Source organism: Pongo abelii, chromosome 19, assembly GCF_028885655.2.
Source record: "Pongo abelii isolate AG06213 chromosome 19, NHGRI_mPonAbe1-v2.0_pri, whole genome shotgun sequence".
Classification (NCBI taxonomy): domain Eukaryota; kingdom Metazoa; phylum Chordata; class Mammalia; order Primates; family Hominidae; genus Pongo; species Pongo abelii.
In genome coordinates this window covers 7,618,355-7,638,402 of record NC_072004.2, presented here as the reverse complement: position 1 = coordinate 7,638,402, position 20,048 = coordinate 7,618,355, and the positions used below count along the sequence as shown (strand labels likewise).

At 48.2% G+C, this 20,048-nt stretch overlaps 1 protein-coding gene across 1 annotated transcript in view; it reads right to left on the bottom strand.

Moving 5' to 3' along the window:
• LOC100440409 (ephrin-B3) overlaps positions 1–20,048 on the bottom strand; it is a 130,095-nt gene that overhangs the window by 41,323 nt on the left and 68,724 nt on the right. The window contains exons 34-51 of the mRNA XM_054536196.2: positions 17,476–17,693; positions 17,110–17,211; positions 16,320–16,445; positions 15,582–15,692; positions 14,842–15,030; positions 14,296–14,399; positions 14,013–14,202; positions 13,061–13,241; positions 12,197–12,324; positions 11,699–11,851; positions 11,315–11,440; positions 6,091–6,309; positions 5,747–5,864; positions 5,402–5,538; positions 4,436–4,573; positions 4,189–4,347; positions 384–536; positions 110–201 (exon numbers count right to left, since the gene is read on the bottom strand). Coding sequence (XP_054392171.2) covers positions 110–201; positions 384–536; positions 4,189–4,347; positions 4,436–4,573; positions 5,402–5,538; positions 5,747–5,864; positions 6,091–6,309; positions 11,315–11,440; positions 11,699–11,851; positions 12,197–12,324; positions 13,061–13,241; positions 14,013–14,202; positions 14,296–14,399; positions 14,842–15,030; positions 15,582–15,692; positions 16,320–16,445; positions 17,110–17,211; positions 17,476–17,693 — 2,644 coding nt within the window. The remainder of the gene's footprint in view (positions 1–109; positions 202–383; positions 537–4,188; positions 4,348–4,435; positions 4,574–5,401; positions 5,539–5,746; positions 5,865–6,090; positions 6,310–11,314; positions 11,441–11,698; positions 11,852–12,196; positions 12,325–13,060; positions 13,242–14,012; positions 14,203–14,295; positions 14,400–14,841; positions 15,031–15,581; positions 15,693–16,319; positions 16,446–17,109; positions 17,212–17,475; positions 17,694–20,048) is intronic.

Here is a 20,048-nt window from a genome sequence, read left to right as displayed (position 1 = left end):
CGCCTTCTCCTTCCTATCACTCATTTTTGCTTCTAGGCCCCATCTCTCTTGCCACATCCCCCACCTACCGCTGCCCCATGCCCTCCTCACACCCAGGCCCAGCTCTCACTTTGGAGGGTAGCGCCAACTCTTAGGGAGCTTGTCCTCAAATGATGTCCAACTCCGTATTTTGGGGTCCACAAAATACTCGTATACCGTGTCCTAAGGAGGGCATGTAGGTCAGGTTACCAAAGCCTTCCTTGAGCCTTCTCCAGCCCCGAGAACGGGCCCCGGACCACCAGGTGGAAGAAAGAGAGAGGGAAACCCAAGCACAGCCTGAGATGGGGGATGCCCAGGGGGTCTGGAAAAACAGGGCAAATAGGACAGCTGGGTGTGCGCCCAACCTTATTGGGAAAGGAGCCCTCGATCTCTCGGAGGTAGCTGTCGATCCTCTTCCGGCCCTCCTCGTCCACAGAGGCACACACAGACCAGATCATGCTGAACACAAATGTCATCCCTACCATGGTGATATAGTTCTCGCCGTCAGCTGGGTTCACCTGGATGGAGAACGAGAAGAGGAAATAACCCACCTGTAAGAGACCAGGGGTCCATCTGGCAGACTCGTGACACCAGAGTGTGGAAAGGCTGGGTCTTCCTCCTTTTCTGGCTCTGTTTGGAAAATCGCACAGTTTTCCAAATGTGGATGTTTATCTACAACCTGCTGAAAGACTGACACAAACCTGAAATTTCTTATAGCTCAGCAGTTGCCCTGAGCTTCCTCACTGCTAACTTATGAAGACACAGCCATCATCTGGCCACAACAGGCCTGCCCTGGAAAAGCACCCAAGGGTGCTCAGGAGACAGGTCCCGGAACATTCATAGTGACTTGTTCGTAATTGCAAAACACTGGAGATGACCGAAATGTTCACCAGTAGAGCAGTGGAAAAATCAAATGTAGTGTTCTACCATGGAATAGTATATAGCGGTTAAAGCAATGAAATGAATCTACATGTAGTAATACAGAACTCAAAAACATATTGTTAATTTAACGAACATGTTGTAGTATATAGCATGATATAGTTTTTTAAAAAGTACCACATTTTCAGTCAGGCACAGTGGCTCATGCCTGTAATCCCAGCACTTAGGGAGGCAGAGCCGGGTGGATCACCTGAGGTCAGGAGTTCGAGACCAGCCTGGTCAACATGGTGAAACCCCATCTCTACTAAAAATACAAAAATTAGCCGGGTGTGGTGGCGCCTGTTAATCCCAGCTACTCAGGAGGCTGAGGCAGGAGAATCGCTTGAACCCAGGAGGTGGAGGTTGCAGTGAGCTGAGATGGCAAAACTCCATCTCCAAAAACAAAAAAACAAAACAAAAAACCATATTTTCTATGGACACCCGTGGTATTATATGTAAAGGTGTACCTTTAAAAAGGCCTAGGCCAGACATGGTGGCTCACGCCTGTAATCCCAGCACTTTGGGAAGCTGAGGTGGGAGTATTGCTTGAGGCCAGGAGTTCAAGACCAGCCTGGACAACATAGTGAAACCTGTCTCAACGAAAAAAAAAAAAAAAAAAAGGCCAGGCATGGTGGTGTTCATCTGTAACCTCAGCTACTCAGGAGACTGAGGTGGGAGGATCACTTGAGCCCAGAATGTTGAGGCTGCAGTGAGCCCTGATCATGCCATTCCAGCCTTGGTAACAGAGCAAGACCCTGTCTCTTAAAAAAAAAAAAAAATTAAAAAAGAGGTCTGGAACGACATACACAAACATACCACAGTAGTTACTTGTGTGGAGTGAGGAGCAGATCAGGACTGGGAGGAGAGAGGGGAACAAAAAGGACTTTAGCTTTATATGAAAAAGTATTATTTTCAGAAAGGGAACTTGATTCAACAATTATCTGTGTAATTAAAAATTAAAATGTAAAATGTGGCCTGGTGCGGTGGCTCATGCCTCTAGTCCCAGCACTTTGAGAGGCTGAGGCAGGAGGATCACTTGAGTCCAGGAGTTTGAGACCAGCCTGGGCAACACAGTGAGACCCCGTCTCTAGAAATAATCAAAAATTAGCTGGGTGTGATGGCGCACGCCTGCGGTCCCAGCTGCTCAGGAGACAGGAGAATTGTTTGAGCCCAGGAAGTTGAGGCTGCAGTGAGCCAAGATCACACCACAGCACTCAGCTTGCGCAACAGAGTGAGACCCTATCTCCAAAACGATAAAATGTAAAATGTACCAACTTAATAATGGAAAGAGCTTATTTAGAGCCCGTGCTCTCAACCCCCTGCCCGGGGGCACATGACAGGCGTCTTTCTTCTGACTGGGCTCATGGAGCACATGGAGCCATCTCGCCTCTGTCAGGCCTCTTGGAGACCACAGACAGCAAACTCGGCATCCTTCAAACCATCCCTGGCCTACTATGCAAAGCAGACACAGGCCGGTGGGTGGAGTGCGCTTGAGGATGGGTTGTGAATTAAGATACCTAGGACCACAGATAATGTGATACACTTGGTGCGTCCAATTCAGAATACTGATTTGGGTTTAGAGAGTAATCCTCAATCCTGGCCAGGTGCGGTGGCTCATGCATGTAATCCCAGCACTTTGGGAGGCCGAGGTGGGTGGATCACCTGAGGTCAGGAGTTCAAGACCAGCTTGACCAACAAGGTGAAACCCCGTCTCTACTAAAAGTACAAAAAATTATCTGGGCATGGTGGCAGGCACCTGTAGTCCCAGCTACTAAGGAGGCTGAGGCAGGAGAATTGCTTGAACCCAGGAGGCAGAGGTTGCAGTGAGCTGAGATTGCGCCACTGCACTCCAGCCTGGGCAAAGGAGTGAGACTCCATCTCAAAAAAAAAAAAAAAGAGTAATCCTCAATCCTATAGGTAGGAAATTATGTTAAGAATCAATTGCCTGCCATTTTCAGTCCAGAATCCTTAGTCTGTGCTCCCGGCCTCTCTCAGCACACAACACATCTCACCATCCTCATGGTCCAGCCGTCTCCTCAGGGTCTATGCCACGCTGAAGCGCATCTGCACAAAAACACCACCCACCACATCCGGCTACAGACCACCAGCTCGGCCCACCCTGCCAGGCCTGACTCCTGTGTGTCTGCACTTCTGCAGAGGCCACTCTTGCCCTCTGCTCACCCAGGAAGCCTCCCCTACCCAGCCCGTCCTTCTTGACACCTGTGGGCCATTGATAACTCATAACTGCCCTCTGCCCACACAGTACCTGGCAAGTCCATCTGCAGTTTTTTGGTTTTGTTTTCTTTGTTTTTTTTTTTTGAGACAGAGTCTTGCTCTGTGTTGCCTAGGCTGGAGTGCAGTGGCACAATCTTGGTTCACTGCAGCCTCCGCCTCCTGGGTTCAAGCGATTGTCCTGTCTCAGCCTCCCAAGTAGCTGGGACTACAGGCACGTGCCACCACACCTGGCTAATTTTGTATTTTTAGTAGAGACGGGGTTTCACCATGTTGGCCAGGCTGGTCTCGAACTCCTGACCTCAGGTGATCCACCCACCTCGGCCTCCCAAAGTGCTGGGATTACAGGCATGAGCCACCACCCCCAGCCCCATCTACATCTTTTTAATTTACATTAACTGTACCAGGAATGACATATGTTCCTACAGATCTTCATTGTTGTTGATGACATATTAATAGTTTAATTACCTGGCAACATCTTTAAAAACAATACAAACCATTTATAGGCAGTGATTTAATCTCAACAGAAGATATCAAATTTTGGTCCTTACTTCTAAACTGAGCACAGTTTTTCTTAAATATCGATTAATCTGAAATGTTTAAAAAGTCCTCTCATCAGAATAGTCTGGGAGCTTCTTCCAGGAGAAATGGTGTCCCAGGGCCTCATCTACACCAAAACTTATATTTATACTTTGAAGGGATGGAGAAGTGAGGAGCGGAATGAGCTGTTTTCAGCTCCCAAAGCATGGGTGGGAAATTATAGTGAGAATGGTGGGTGGTGTACATATTCAATTCAGAACCCCTAGTCGGACCTTTCAGCTTAACGCACACGTGCACACACACAGACGTGCACACACACACCCCTCACTGCCTCCATGGTCGTTGAAGTCTCCCCTTGGAGTCTCTGCTCCACTCAAGCCTGGAGTTCAACCTGTCTCAGACACACTGTTTCCCGGAAGTTGTCCTGGTGAGGCTGTGAGCCCTCCCTGCCCCTGCCCGTGGTCTGTGTCCTCCCCTTACCCCATTCTCTGGCGTGGCCAGGGCCGAGTACAGCTTGCAGAGGGAGGTGATACCGCTATACTCAGGCAGGGGCACCAGCTCCTTGCAGTTGTCCTTCTTAAAGGCCAGCATCTTGTTGATGAGCTTTTCAAACATGCGTTGAAGGGGCTCCACCTCAGCCTGGAGTTGAATAAGAAGGGGCTCTTCATTCACCCTTGTGTCCTGGAGCCACCCTGGTTACTTTCCCTCTCCTCAGTTCCCTTCATACCTTTGGCCTCTTCTCCAGCCACGACTGAACATAGGGCTTCCAGCCCAGGTCAGCGTAGTCAGTGTAGACCATCCCGCAGCGGGATACGGTGGCCGGTGAGGCCACTGCCAGGTTCTCCACTTCGAACAGGAGAGACACCTAAGGATATACGTTTGTCAGAACTTCATCTTTCTCTGCATCCCCCACCTTCAGGAATAATAAAACACCCAGAACTTGGATGCTACAAGTTCACAAACGATTTGCTTTTTTTTTTTTTTTTTTGAGACAGAGTCTCACTCTGTCACCCAGGCTGGAGTGCAGTGGTGTGATCTTGGCTCACGGCAACCTTCACCTCACAGGTTCAAGCAGTCCTCCCACCTCAGCCTCCAGAGTACCTGGGACTACAAGTGCACAACACCACACCCAGCTAACTTTTGTATTTTTTAGTAGAGACGGGGTTTCACCCTGTTGGCCAGGCTGGTCTTGAATTCCTGACCTCAAGTGATCTGCCCACCTTGGCCTCCCAAAGTGCTAGGATTACAGGCGTGAGCCACCCGGCCTGGCCCAGTTTGCTTTAAAAGAAACTAGAGCTTATTCAAGGTTGTCCTTATGAAAAATCACTGTCTTGCTCGCACTGTTGGAGTGGGTGGAAAAGGGTATGCTTGCCAGTCCATGAATTCGTACCTCTGGGTGCACAAACGAGGGTCCTGCCTCATGTGTGTCCGTGGGAACGAGCTGAGGAGGGCCGCCCAAGCCTACACAGTGCTTACAACACAGAGTGTTTTTCTTATCATTGTTCTCAACAGCCGCGGCAAGCAAAGCATTTTTTCTTCAGCTGCAGGTTTCCCTGAATCCAGGCATCCTCCTTTCAGCTCTCTCCCACAGAACCTGCCCTGCTCTGAGATTACTGGCTCTCCTCCCCAGCCCCAGCCCATGCCCTCCGGTGCCTGCCTCTGCAGGCCCTCGGGAGTCAGCCGCGTCCCTGACCTGCTCGGGCATCGCGATGCGCTCGCCGTTGATGAGGGTCAACACCTTGTTATCGTCCATGACGGAGTTCATGCTCTCGATCCACAGTGTGTCCACGGGGCCATCAAACAGGATCCACTTCTCGTCGGGTTTCTCATCTGAGTAGATGGTGGGTGATGAGGAAACCGGGGAGCCGCTCACCTGCACTCTCCACTCACGCTCCTCGGAGACTCAAGCCTACGCGTCCTTGTACTTCAGCATTCCCCAGGCATTTCTCTCCCAACTTGGAACTTCCTATCCCCAGACTCCCTGCCCCCTTAGGAGACTCAGGTGTCTGCTCTCCACACCCCACTATCCTTTGGATACCTGCACATGCCGTCCGCATGACACTGGACAAGATGCCATCTGTCCATTCATTGGTGCTGAGGTCATATTCCCCATACAGTTCCCCTAGGGACAATGCCTTGGGGTTCAAAGGGAACTCCTGAAAATGACACCGGAAGGGGTTTTAGCTGCTGATAGACAAAAACCCACCTTTATTTCCAGATCCCTCTTAGGTACGTGCATTTGTCCCTTCTCTCATTGCTCCAGACCTCCGTGGTCCCGGGTATAGCCCTCCTGGCCTTGGAAGGTCCTCCCTGGCCCCCACCCTCCACTGTCTTCTTACTACTCAAGTCTCTGCCACTGACTCCACTGTCCCAGCCCCGTACTCTAACAATGTTGAAGTTAGGGTCTCCGGCGCGGCACAGAGAGGACAGGGAGGCCTGCAGGATGCGCCATGAGGCCGTCTTGCCGCTGCCCGTGCAGCCCACAATCATGGTGGAGTGGCGGGAGTTCTTGGTTTCATACAACTGGAAAACCTTGGTGAGGGTGAACGGCGTGCTTTGCAGGCCCATGTCTCGAATCTCCTGCTCAACGGTCTCCCGCAGCTGAGGGAAGGGAAAACACAGCAAGCGGAAGAAAAAGGATGAGGCCTTTAAAGGGCTTTCAAAATCTCCCCAGTGCCAGGGAGAATACGTTCAAACTGTTAAAAATGGCACCAGGGCTCTCTGCACTCCGGCTCTGCTCACTCACTGGGAAGCTGGCCCATTGCAGAGTTGAAAGATTGGGCTCTGGAGTCCGCCAGCCTGGTTCCCCAGCTCTCAGCTATGTGATCCTCAGTGAGTTACTTTTCCACGCCTCAGTTTCCTCATTGGCACAGTGTCTTACATGTAGCTCTACACACTTTTTGTTATTATTCAGCAAATATTTATTAAGCCTCTACAATGTATGCCAAGCACTGTGCTGGTTGCCAGGGATACAGCTTGGAACAAAATAGATTTTGTCCTATTGCAGAGCTCACAGTTTAGAGGAAGAGCCCGATTAACATTAAAGACATTATTACCTAAGTTAAAAAGTAATGCTTGAAGAACCATGACCTAACAGATGGGCCCCAGAATAGTGTGCCATTTTTCAACACACAGCTCATGTAGCCAAATATTTTCAAATAGATACAAGATAGTTACCTGCACTAACAGGCCTCACTAATTCCACTTCCTTCCACTATCTGAGAAGTAGTTTTATTAGTATGTTTTCTGTGTGCACGTGTGTTTAGTGTCGTAAACAAGTTTAATGTCACATTTTCTACTTATTCAGTTAAAAAATATTCTCAGCCAGGCACGGTGGCTCACGCCTGTAATCCCAACACTTTGGGAGGCTGAGGCGGACAGATCACCTGAGGTCAGGAGTTCGAGACCAGCCTGGCCAACATGGCGAAACCCCATCTCTACTAAAAATACAAAAAATTAGCTGGGTGTGGTGGCATGTGCCTGTAGTCCCAGCTACTCAGGAGGCTGAGGCACAAGAATCACTTGAACCTGGGAGGCGGAGGTTGCAGTGAGCCGAAATCTCACCACTGCACTCCAGCCTGGGCAACAGAGCTTTTTTTTGAGACTCTATCTCAAAAAAAAAAAAAAAAAAAAAAAAATTCTCTAATTTCTTCTTTGATCCATTGGTTATTTAGAATTGTATTGCCAAATTTCCAAACATTTGGGCTTTTTCTAATTCTGTTTTGTCACTGTCTGTTAAAAGCCTTCAAATGAATATCTTTATGGATTTTTTGGTCTGTTTGCATTATCTGTTTCTGAAAGAAGTAAGTCAAGATCTCCCACCAGGGCTGTGGATTTATGTGTTTCTCCTTATGGTTCTGTCCAGTTTCTTTTATGGATTTTGTAGCTATATTATTTAGTGCATACAGATTTAGAACTCTTATAACTTTCTGTGCATTGATCCTTTTATCATTATGAAATGTCGCCCTTCGCCTTTACTATTGCTTCTTGCCATAAAGTCGGCTTTGGCTGATAGCAGTAGAGTTATCACTGTGATCAGAAACTGGGGTCTGAATATCTTCCTTTGACATTTTTGAGGCAAATTTATGGCCTTTACATAGTCATCAATTTTCCTTTTCCTACATGGTCCAACAATTTTCTATGTGTGCTTGAAAAATATGGTTATGCTTCAATTCTTTATTTTATTTTATTGAGTTGAGTTGAGGTCTCACTCTGTCACCCAGGCTGGAGTGCAGTGGTACAGTCATGGCTCACTGCAGCCTCGAAGCCCTGACCTCAGGTAATCCTCCCACCTCGGCCTCCCAAAGTCCTGGGACTACAGGCATGAGCCACCATGCCCGGCCGATTCTCCAATTATTGAGTCCAGTTTCTATAGATATCCATTAAATCATGATTGTTGATTGTGTTCTTCAAATCTTCTATATCCTGATTTTTAGTCTGTCTGATGTATCAATTAAGAAATATTAAGCTCTCCACTATGATAGTAGATTTGTCTCTTTCTCCTTGTAATTGTGCAAAATTTGCTCTACTTATTTTGAGGCTATATTATTAGATGCACAAAAATTTAGAATTGTTATACCTTCCTGATGAGTTGAACCTTTTATTATTATGAAATAGCCTTCTATTTCTAGCAATGCTTTTTAGCTCAAAATCTGTTGTCCCATATTGCTACTCTAGCTTTCTTTTGATTCATATTTACTAATTATTTACTAATAATTATCAAATAATAGAAAAAACATCATTTTCTATTCTTTGACTTTCAGCCCTTTGTCATTAAGCTTTAGGTGGGTCTCTTGTAAACACTATAAAGTATCAGTGTAACAATGTATAATTACTTTTCCTTTTTTGGGCAACTTTTTTTGTTTTCCCTAAGATCTAATAGTTTTTGTGATTTTTGTTTTGTTTGCTTAGGTTCTTTTTTTTTTTTTTTTTTTTTGGAGATAGGGTCTCACTCTGTCACCCAGGCTGGAGTGCAGTGGCACGATCTCAGCCACTGCAACCTCCACCTCCTGGGCTCAAACAATCCTCCTGCCTCAGCCCCCCAAGTAGCTGAGACTACAAGCAGGAGCCATTACACCTGGCTCATTTTCACCACGTTGCCCAGGCTGGTCTCAAACTCCTGACCTCAAGCAAGCCACCTGCTTATGCCTCCCAAAGTGCTAGGATTACAGGTGTGAGCCATCATGTCCGGCCTGTTTGCTTAGGTTTTTTTTTTTTTTTTTTTTTTTTTTTTGTCCCCATGTTTGCTTAGTTTTTAATGTGCTTATCTCTAACTCAATTCCAAACTCTACCAGTTAACTAAATCTTTCAAACAATTTTCACATTGGGTATCAATTACTTCTTTAAAAAGTCCTCCTGGCCCGGCACAGTGGCTCATGCCTGTAATCCCAGCACTTTGGGAGGCTGAGGCAGGCGGATCACCTGAGTTTGGGAGTTCGAGACCAGCCTGACCAACATGGAGAAACCCCGTCTCTACCAAAAATACAAAATTAGCTGGGTGTGGAGGCACATGCCTGTAATCCCAGCTACTCGGGAGGCTGAGGCAGGAGAATCGCTTGAACCTGGGAGGCAGAAGTTGCAGTGAGCCAAGATTGTGCCATTGCAATCCCGCCTGGGCAACAAGAGTGAAACTCCATCTCAAGAAAACAAAAAACAATGACAACAACAACAACAACAAAAAACAGTCCTCCTGAGGCCTTCAGGTTTGCTCCAGTCTGGATTGGCTTCTCTCTTTGCCCCATGCACCACCATCATCCTGTTACCTCCATTCACCAACACCCCGAGGATTACTGTAGCCTCCCCCTTGCACTGAATCTTTTGTTTCCCAATATCCCTTTCATGGTATGCTCCTGTATTTAAGTAGAGCACGTTTTCTAGTAGCTTTTGGAGAAAGTAGTTGTGACTACAGGAGCACAGCACCATGAGTGGCTTTTTTTTTTTTTTTTTTTTTTTTTTTTTAAGAGAAGGAGGTCTTGCTGTGTTGCCCAGGCTGGTCTTGAACTCCTGGCCTAAAGACACCCTCTGGCCTCAGCCTCCAAAGTGTTGAGATGACAGGCGTGAACCACTGCACCTCGCCCCTATCAGTTTCAATATCTGAAGTAAGTTTTCATGGATCTGATTCCACTGTCTGTTGTTCTTCTGGCCCCTATTCATGATTTCTTGTTTCCTTGTGTGTTTTGTGATTTTTGACCATGAGTTGCTCATTTTCTTGGACTTTAACCTGTGGCAATTCTTTGAAGTGTGAGTTGAAATTTCATTCCTCCAGAAATAATTTGCTTTTGCTTCTTCCAGTCACCTGGGGGCACTAACAACCTAGAACTACTTAATATTAAAATCTAAGCTTGAGATTTCTTTTCTGATTACACAGTAGGATAAATGATGACTGGAAACTGTGTGAGAGCTGGTGTGTGGTTAGGAAATCTCAAAGGAAATTTGGTCTTTTTCTTCTATCATCAGAGATCAAAACAAGCAAGTTCCTTTCCTGTATATACCCTTCTAAATCGCAGGCTTCTCCTTTTTCCATCTACTGGGGGTGTTGCCCCTTGTGGACTGGGGTTTACGCAGCACTGCGTCTTCTGTTAGATCTTCAGACTTGGGCTGTTTCATCTCCTATCCCCACTGCCTTGAGATCAACAACAATTTTCAGGGAGAAGGCCAGCTTTGGTACTTACCTGCCTCCCAGGGTTCCTGCTTTTACTCCCTACCCTCCTCAACTCCTGGAATTCTTTCTTTCTTGCCAGCTTAGCAATGCATTAAAAAGGATGTTATTATTATATTTTTATCCATCATTTTAGTAGTTTCAATTGAAAGGATCATTCATTCAGGGTATCTAGACTACCACACTGCCAGAGAAGAAAGTTCTTATGCTTTCTAAAACTCCCTCTTCCATTCTGCTGCTCTCTGATACCAAGTGGCTTCTAGCAGCCTCTCCTCAAAACTCCCTGATGAGGTGAGAAGTAGAGGCACAGAGGTCTGATGGGCACAGAGAAAGTGCAAAGGCAACGGACTAGAGGTTTCGATGAAGTCAGAGCGTTGCTGCATGGATGCACTTAAGCAGGTACATTTGAGCAGGTCAGCGGAGGAGGGAGTTGTGGTCAGAGAGCAGAATGTTTGAATAGTCTATTGCTTTATAGATAAGGAAGTCCAAAGAGAGGTCAATTGACTTGAATTGACTTGTTCAGAGTCATAGCTAGTAGATGGCAGAACAAGGACTGGAAGCCAAGTTTTCTATTCCCAGATGCATATTCACATATGTGGTCATGGAGAGTGCAGTTTTTTTGGTTTGGTTTTGTTTTTTGAGACAGGGTCTTGCTCTGTCACCCAGGCTGGAGTGCAAAGGCACAATCTCAGCTCATTATAGCCTCAATCTCCTGGGCTCAAGCAATCCTTCTACCTCAGCCTCCCGAGTAGCTGGGACTACACACGTGTGCACCACCATGCCTGGCTAATTTTTGTACTTTTTGTAGATACGGGGTTTCACCATGTTGCCCAGGCTAGTCTCAAACTCCTGGACTCAAACAGTCTGCCCACCCCGGCTTCCCAAAGTGCTGGGATTACAACCACGAGCCACAGCACCTGGTTAGGGAGAGTATTAAGGAACAAATACCTTGCCATAGTCAATGACAGGCAGCTCAATGTTGGGAAACAGATCTTGCACGATGGCATTGAACAGGGGTGCATCAACTGAAGTGAGCTTGGCGATGTTCATATCTCTCATTGAGAGCAGCAGAACCTGAATGGGAAAAGACAGAGACTCAGGCTTGAGGAGCCAGGGCCTACCTTTCACCTCCAAAGGGCTTCGGGGCAGGTGCCAAGAACAATGGATACACCAGTTAGCCATTAGCAAAGCAGCCGGGCGACCCGGGGATGGGACGAGGTGGGAAAGTGGGAATCCCAATCTGGGGAAAGAAAGGGTCTGAAAGACTTGAGAGAAGTGACATAGGGCCAGTGACAGTGGAAGTCAGGTCCAAAGGCTGTGTCCTTGCTCTACCTCTTCATCAGTCAGATCCGGCTGTAGGCGGCGCTTCTTGCCAGCATAGCGCAGAAGGGAGGTGAGGGCACGCAGGCCAAAGTCATAGTGGTCCTGTCTGGACAGCTGCTGCACAGCCAGTGAGTAGAGTGTGTACACCTTCTTGGCCAGAATCTGCGGAACCAAAACAGAGGAGGAAACAGTCCATCTCCCCACAAATCCCTCTGCTTCATCTCAGGACAGTCAGAGACAAGAAGCCAGGTCCCAGGACACGAAGCAGCTAAGAGGTACTCTATGGACTCTCCTAATGAAATCGTGTGAGTCACGCCATCGTCAGTTAGTGATATCATGGAGGAGAAACCTCCCTCCCCTAAATTTTTCTGCCCGCACATCCTACTGATAACAGTCTAAGTTCCTTAGAGGATAAGCTGATCGTGAAGCCCTTGGGGAGCTCCTCTGTCCAGGGAATAATTATGAAAGGGAATTAAAATCACTGGAGAAAAGGGGTTATTGGAGTACCTTGCAGTTGCCAAAGCCCTCTCCAAAGAGAATGATTTCTGCAATGAGGGTGGAGTCAGGCACCACCATGGCAATTGGGCGGAACATGGATTTAAGATTTTCGGGAAGCTCTGTGCGGCCAGCATAGCCTGGAAAACAATGCCACTTGCTTAGAATCATATATTTCCTCAACCTGATTTGCTTCCCCAAACCCACTTTCCAATCAGTCTCATTTTCTCCCACCCTAACTCCATCCCTAACTTTCTCTCCAACTCCAAGACCACATCCTTTCTCATCTCAGCCCCAGCCCTTCCCAGTCCACTTTGGTCTTCTCTCTTATCTCTGGTCCTTTCCTTACTTTCCGCGTGGCCCTGTTTCAAACTCAAATCACAGAGCTGTCAATTTCCCATATCTCCAGGTTCTGTGTATAGCTCTCATCAGTCTTAATAGAAATCACAGCTGTTCCTCTTATTTGTTCAGTTCCTAAACCCTTTCCTATCCCTGTGCTGTCCTAGACCCTTCCCCCAGAGTCGTTCCTAGGAAACAGTAATGAGAGACCCTAGGGCCTGCTGCAAAAGAGATGGCAGAGAGACCAGAACTCTGGGAGCTAGCCTAAAGGGAGAAGATAGCTAAGTATCTTAAAAGATGAGGGCTACATATACACACACAAGTGGTTATTAATCCCTTCGGGGAAAACAGTAAGATTGCTTCCCCTTCTCCCTGAAAGTTGTGCGTTTATCCTTCTCTCCCCTTTGCTATGTTTAGCCAGACTTCACTTAGCTATATACGTTCGCATGGAAGGGGGAAGAGGAGGATGCGCAGTTATTTCCCCTGAACACCCAGTTCTTCCCACCCCAGGAACCCCGTCTACTCCCTGCCACCTACCAGGATTCATGGTGATGAAGATCCCACAGGACCACACCAGATTTATTTCAAAGCCATCAAAATGGAAACGGGTGAGGCTGGCAGCCAGGGCAGATAGGATACACAGGATCTGCTGGGCTACCACTGACAGCACCTCGATGTTGATGCGGTTAAACTCATCAAAGCAGCCCCAGGCTCCAGTCTGCGGGGTGCAAGGCAGAGTCACTGGGAGCAAGAGAGGTGCCCCAAGAGGCTAGAAAGCGTGATGAACACACCCTTCCTTCAAATGTTTCAATAGGCGAGGCGGCCTCCAGAATAGGGGGCAGCAGGGAGGGTACCAGAGTACACTGTTGTAGCTTCTGGCCAGAACTTTCCATCAGATGGGGCCAATCTGGGGTGATGCTAGAAAAGGTGTGGGTTGGAAAGAGACTGGGGTAGGGAACTTGTGTGCACTGTCTTCTCTGCTCCAGTTAACACACATTATTTTCTTTAATCCTTTATAATCTTCTGATTTTCCAAATAAGCTACATGAAGCTCAGGAAGGGGAAGGGACTTTCCTAGTTGTAAGAATTACACGTGGCTGGGCCCAGTGGCTCACGCCTGTAATCCCAGCACTTTGGGAGGCCGAGACAGGTGGATCACCTAAGGTCAGGAGTTTGAGACCAGCCTGGCCAAGATGGTGAAAGCCCGTCTCCTCTAAAAATACAAAAATTCGCCAGGCTTGGTGTCATGCGCCTGTAATCCCAGCTACTCAGGAGGCTGAGGCAGGAGAATTGCTTGAACCTGGGAGGCGAAGTTTGCAGTGAGCCGAGATCACACCACTGCACTCCAAAAAATAAATAAATAAATAAGAATTACACGTGATGCAATGTCGTGAAGCTACAAAGCACTGATCCAGATTTGGGTTTCAGTTTATTTTCTGGGACGAAAAGATATTTAAGGGGCTTCTGGCACAGGGTGGCAGGATACTGACCTGGGCCAGACCTGAGTACATTCGGCCCATGGACTTGTAGTCCAGGCCCTCGGAGCAGTTGACCACAATGACATATATGCCCAGGGCCTTGCCCAGGTCCTTGACGGTCTCGGTCTTGCCTGTGCCTGCAGGGCCTTTGGGGGAGCCCCCTCGGTGCAGGTGCAATGCCGTGGTCAGTGTCATGTAACACCTGAGAATTGAGGACAGAACTAGAGTCAGACTCTCGGAAGCCTCTCTCAGCTTCCACTGCCCCCACCCACCTCATTCACCCCACATGGCAGACCTGTCTGTCAGTGGGGTGATGACAAGCCGGCCCGAGTTACCCAAGTACTCATAACTATACTGAAATTGTGTGTTGGTCTGGCGGATCATACAGTCATCAAGATCCTGGGGAAAACAGGGCAGAAAAAGAGAGAGGTGGGCTTAGAAGGAGAGTTAGAGCTGGGACAGTGACTGAGAGTGGGGCTCAGAGTTGTCAGGGAGGCTACAGTGAAGGGATCAGGGGTTCCCTTTTAGAGTTGAAAAGGGGAGCGGTTTATGGGCAAGATGGAAAATGGGTTTCATATTGCACATCCACCCCAACCCAATGCAGCATCTGCCTGGAGTGTTTCTGAGTCCTGTTCAAGTGACATTCATAGTGAGCCCTGACTGGGACAACTACTTGCCACTCCTGATTGTGGGAAGGAGATGGAAGGAAGAACCGGATTAGGGTACTGGGACAGGACTAAGGGTTGGCTTAGGGTATCCTTGCATTTACAGAACATGGATGCAATAAAAGCATTAGGATCCATTTTACGGTAAGAGAGTGGGGAGCTGGCCCATCTGGCACCTTCTCCCAGTAGAACCGAAGTTGGCTGAGCCAGTCAAAGGAATTGACATCCATGAGGCCACTCTTGTAAAGCTTCTCCAACACATCCCGGGCATGAATTTCTATCGTCACCAGAGCCACAATTTTAAGCCGCATGATCTTGGTCAAGTTCCCCCTGATGGCTTCTGAATACTTATTCAGGATTGACATCTGTGGCATGAAGCAGCAGGGAAGAGAGCAGACAGAGCAATGCCGCCAAAGCCTGATCACCCCTCCCCACTACCCAGCACCGCTTCCAACCTGGTGCTGACCGCATCTGCTGTAACTCCTGGTAATTCTGCTCCACCACGGACTGCCCCCACTGGACTTCCATCATAAAGCACCCTCGCTCTGGCCCTTTTCCACCAGCTCACCTCTAATTCTGACTGCTCCCTCCCTGCAATTCTAGCTCCAGGCCTAGCCCATACTTGCAGAGCACCCACCTGCTTTTTTCTTTTCTTTTCTTTTCTTTTTTTTTTTTTTGAGACAGAGTCTTGTTCTGTTGCCCAGACTAGAGTGCAGTGGTACAATCTTAGCTCACTGCAGCCTCAATCTCCTGGGTGTGCCACCAGCTAATTTTTGTATTTTTTGGTAAAGAAGGGGTTTCACCATATTTCCCAGGCTGGTCTCGAACTCCTGGGCTCAAGCGAATGGGCTCCTCCCACCTCTGCCTCCCAAAGTGCTGGGATTACAAGCGTGAGCCACTGCGCCCGGCCTCCCACCTGCTTCTTCTTCATGACCTTGAGGATTTTCTTGTCTGCCCGCTCCTTCGCTGTCAGCAGGCACTTGGTGACATCAGCTGTCCACTGGATCTGACTGGCAGTGATCACCACCTGGGGATGTGCAGAAGCCACGTCCCAAAGCCCTGTCCTTGGCTACCCACACAGCCCAGCTCCCAAGTCCCAGCTATTTCAAGAACCATGTGCCTCTCCCGACTGCACCCAATCTGCTCTGAAGGACGGGACATGGGCCTCAGGTCAGGAGCTAGGGGTCCAGCTGGGAGTATACCAGAGCCACGGCCCAGAAAGGGGGGTCAGAAACCACATTGTGTGAGATTCAAGATTCTGTCTCCACTGGCCACCTCCTTTTAACTCCATCTTCTTGTTCCCTCATTTCTTCATTTCTTTCTTGTTTTCTCTTTTTTTAGACAGAGTCTTGCTTTGTCACCCAGGCTGGAGTGCAGTGGCACGATCTCGGCTCACTACAACCTTCACCTACTGGGTTCAAGCGATTCTCCTGCCTCAGCCTCCTGAGAAACTGGGATTACAGGCATGCACCACCACGCCGGATAATTTTTTGTATTTTTAGTAGAGACCGGGTTTCACCATGTTGGCCAGGCTAGTCTTGAACTCCTGACCTCAAGTGATCTGCCCACCTCGGCCTCCCAAAGTACTGGGATTACAGGCATGAGCCACCGTGCCCGGCCCCTTGTTCCCTCACTTCTATTGACCCCAGCTCACCTGGCCAGCCCACTCCTTCACCCATTTGTCCCTCTTGTTGAGGAACTTCTTGAGGGCCAGGCGGCAGTTCCGGAGAAGGTCCCGCAGGGTCACCCTCATAGTCTGTTCCACATCGCCGAGCCAGGACTGGTGGGAGATGGGAGAACAGGGCAGCTCAGCCTGAGGGGCACGGCCAAGGTCCTCCACAGGGAAGGCACTTAGGAAGCAGCACTCCAGGGCTTTGCACCCAGAGAAAAGCAGGAATGGCCAACAGCTGGCTTGGGTTCCTGAGAGAAATGGAGGTTAGGAGGCAGACGATCTGACTTTCAGAAGGAAATTTCGGTTCGGAGCAGAGATGATCATTGTCAGGAATGGCAGGTGAGAGGGGAAAGAGTGACTAACGGCCATTTAAAGGGGTCTTCTCTCCTCATGGAGCCAGGTGAACTTTCTTTTTTTTTTTTTTTTTTTTGAGATGGTGTTTCACTCTTGTTGCCCAGGCTGGAGTACAGTGGCGCAATCTCAGCTCACCACAACCTCCGCCTGCAGGTTCAAGTGATTCTCCTGCCTTGGCCTCCCAAGTAGCTGGGATTACCAGCATGCGCCACCACGCCCACCTAATTTTGTATTTTTAGTAGAAACAGGGTTTCTCCATGTTGGTCAGGCTGGTCTGAAACTCCCGACCTCAGGTGATCTGCCCACCTCGGCCTCCTAAAGCGCTGGGATTACAGGCGTGAGCCACCACGCCCGGCCCAGGTGAACTTTCTGCAGGAAGAAGAATCAGCTAGGTCCTCAGACCCTCACCACAACTCACCTCCACAGGCCCCTCTAAAAATACTGAGTGGAGGAAGTCAATGTACTCGCCGTCGCCCGAGAACATTCCCACAGCTTCCCATTTGCTGCTGGGCCCTCCAACCTGCAGAAAGCAGAAGCTACTCAGAGCCTGGCCTGCCCACCCTTGGTGTCCGCCTAGAAGTACTGGGGCCTTTTGAGGGAAATTACTTCTCCTCTCCCCTCCTCTCAATATTACCAATTCTACGAAGTTCTATCCCCCTGAGAATCGAGAATCATTAATTAACATGACCCTCCTTTTGGGAGGGCAGGGTCCCCTCCAAAGCCTTTCATACCCCAACACCCTCCCTTCCCCACCCAGCATCTCACTGTGGCCACTTCTACCGACCTTCTGGATTCTCAGCAACTTGATGTTGTCAAAGCATTTTTTGAGGTGCGACTGCACAGCCTCTGGGTTTCGGGACTGGCCCAGAATCTCCAGCAGGTCATCATTGGACAAGAAGTAGAAGCGGGGGAAAATATGTCGCTTGGTCTCTAAATACATATCCAGAGATTTCTGAATATCTTCCAGGATTGTGTTCATTTCTATCAATGTGTCCAGGAGGCCTGGGAAGAAGAGCGATGAATGACATTTGATGGCCTTCTTTCCACTGCCCTGGGCAGATCTGGATGCCCCAACTCTGTGTTCTTTGCCAGCTCTTGAACAGTGGGGCACAGACTGCCATGAGGGTTTCTGGATGCAGAGAAGTATCCCCAGACCATCTATCATGCTCAACTCGTTCTCTCCGTTAATTCATTACAGTATTCATTATGCACTATTGTACATGTTACCGTTTATGCATTAATGATACATCATATATGATTTCATTAATACAGTAATTCCCCCTTACCCACAGTTTCATTTTCCATGGTTGCAACTACCTGCAGACAACTGTGGTCCGAAAATACTGAATGGAAAATTCCGGAAATAAACAATCCCTAGGTTTTAATTGCACACTGTTCTGAGTAGTGTGATGCAATCTCTCACCATCCTGCTCTGTCCCCCAGGATGTGAATTGGCCCTCTGTCCAGCGTCTCCACGCTGTGGAGGTTCCCTGCTCGTGAGTCATTTAGTAGCCCTCTCGGTTATCAGATCGACTGTTGTGACATCACAGCAGTGCCTGTGTTCAAGTGACCCTTATTTCACTTAATAATGTAAGCAAAAGTGCAAGAATAGTGATGCTGCCAATTCAGATACGCCAAAGAGAAGCCACAAAGTGCTTCCATAAAGAGCTTCCTTCCTTTAAGTGAAAAGGTGAAAGTTCTCAACTGAGGTTGCTGAGATCTGCAGTAAGAATGAATCTTCTGGCCGGGCACAGTGGCTCACGCCTGTAATCCCAATACTTTGGGAGGCTGACGTGGGCGGATCACTTGAGGTCAGGAGTTCAAGACCAGCCTGGCCACCATGGTGAAATCCCATCTCTACTAAAAATACACAAATTAGCCAGGCGTGGTGGCGGGTGCCTGTAATCCAAGCTACTTGGGAGGCTGAGGCAGGAAAATTGCTTAAACCCAGAAGGCGGAAGTTGCAGTGAGCCAAGATCACGCCACCGCACTCCAGCCTGGGCGACAGAGCGAGACTCCGTCTGAAAAAAAGGAAAAAAAAAAAAGAATATGAATCTTCTATCTGCGAAACTGTGATGAAGGAAAAAGAAATTCATGATAGTTTTGCTGTCACACCTCAAACTGCAAAAGTCACAGCCTCAGTGCGTAATAAATGCTTAATTAAGATGGCAAGAGCATTGAATTTACGGGAGGGAGACATGAACAGAAACATGTTCTGATTGATGGCAAATGGGTTCAGTACTATCTGAGGTGTCAGGCTTCTACTGGGGGGTCTTGGAACATATCCCCAGTGGGTGGGGGGGACACTGTATAACACACCCACCTAAGAACTTGGGGGTCCGTCTTCCTTCATTTCCCATAGGCAAAAAAGAAAAGAAGGGCTGGGGGAAGAACTTGGGGATCCACTGGCCAACCCAAGAGCTTCTGAAAAGCAGAGATTACCCTCCACTTACACAATCTAGCAAGCTAAATCATTTTATTTAGATACATGTCACGTGCACACAGTGAAAGAAATCTGCAAGGACTGGGGTTGCCAGTGTCCCTCATGTCATAGCAAAAAGAGTCTCAGAGCAGGCGGCAGAAGACCCCCAATCAGATAGTAGTTCTTTCACTTACTGTCATGTCAATTCACCTCATAGAGTTTTGACCTCTTTGTGTATAAAATGGCAATAAAATCCATCTCAAAAACCAACGTGAGGCTGGGCGTGGTGGCTCATGCCTATAATCCCAGCACTTTGGGAGGCCGAGGCAGGTGGATCACTTGAGGTCAGGAGTTCGAGACCAGCCTGACCAACATGGTGAAACCCTGTCTCTACTAAAAAAATACAAACTTAGCTGGGTGTGGTGGCACAAGCCTGTAATCCCAGCTACTTGGGAGGCTGAGGCAGGAGAATCGCTTGAACTGGGAGGTGGAGGTTGTGGTGAGCTGAGATCACGCCATTGCACTCCAGCCTGGGCAACAAGAGCAAAACTCCGTCTTAAAAAACAAACAAACAAACAAACAAAAAACTAATGTGAGTAGTAATTGAAATGTATTCACATCGGTAGATTCTCAATAATGTTAGTTTCCTCCCAGCCTACAGCCCCATACCTCAGGTCTTGATTGATTTTCCCCTTGTCTTCCCAGTTCCTAGCTTTCTGAAGAAAGGAGGGACACTAGTGAATGTGAACTCAGAGGTGACCCTCATGCCTTCAAGCACAGGGTCTACAGGCTGTTGGATCCTTTAGTGCAAACCTGAGCGACCCCCGGAGATCACAGGCATGCTCAGTAGCCGTGGACAAGATGGATTTGTTCTGTGCATTCAACAAAGGGATCATTGTTTTTTTGGCTTTGCTTATAAATTGTTCCAAAATATA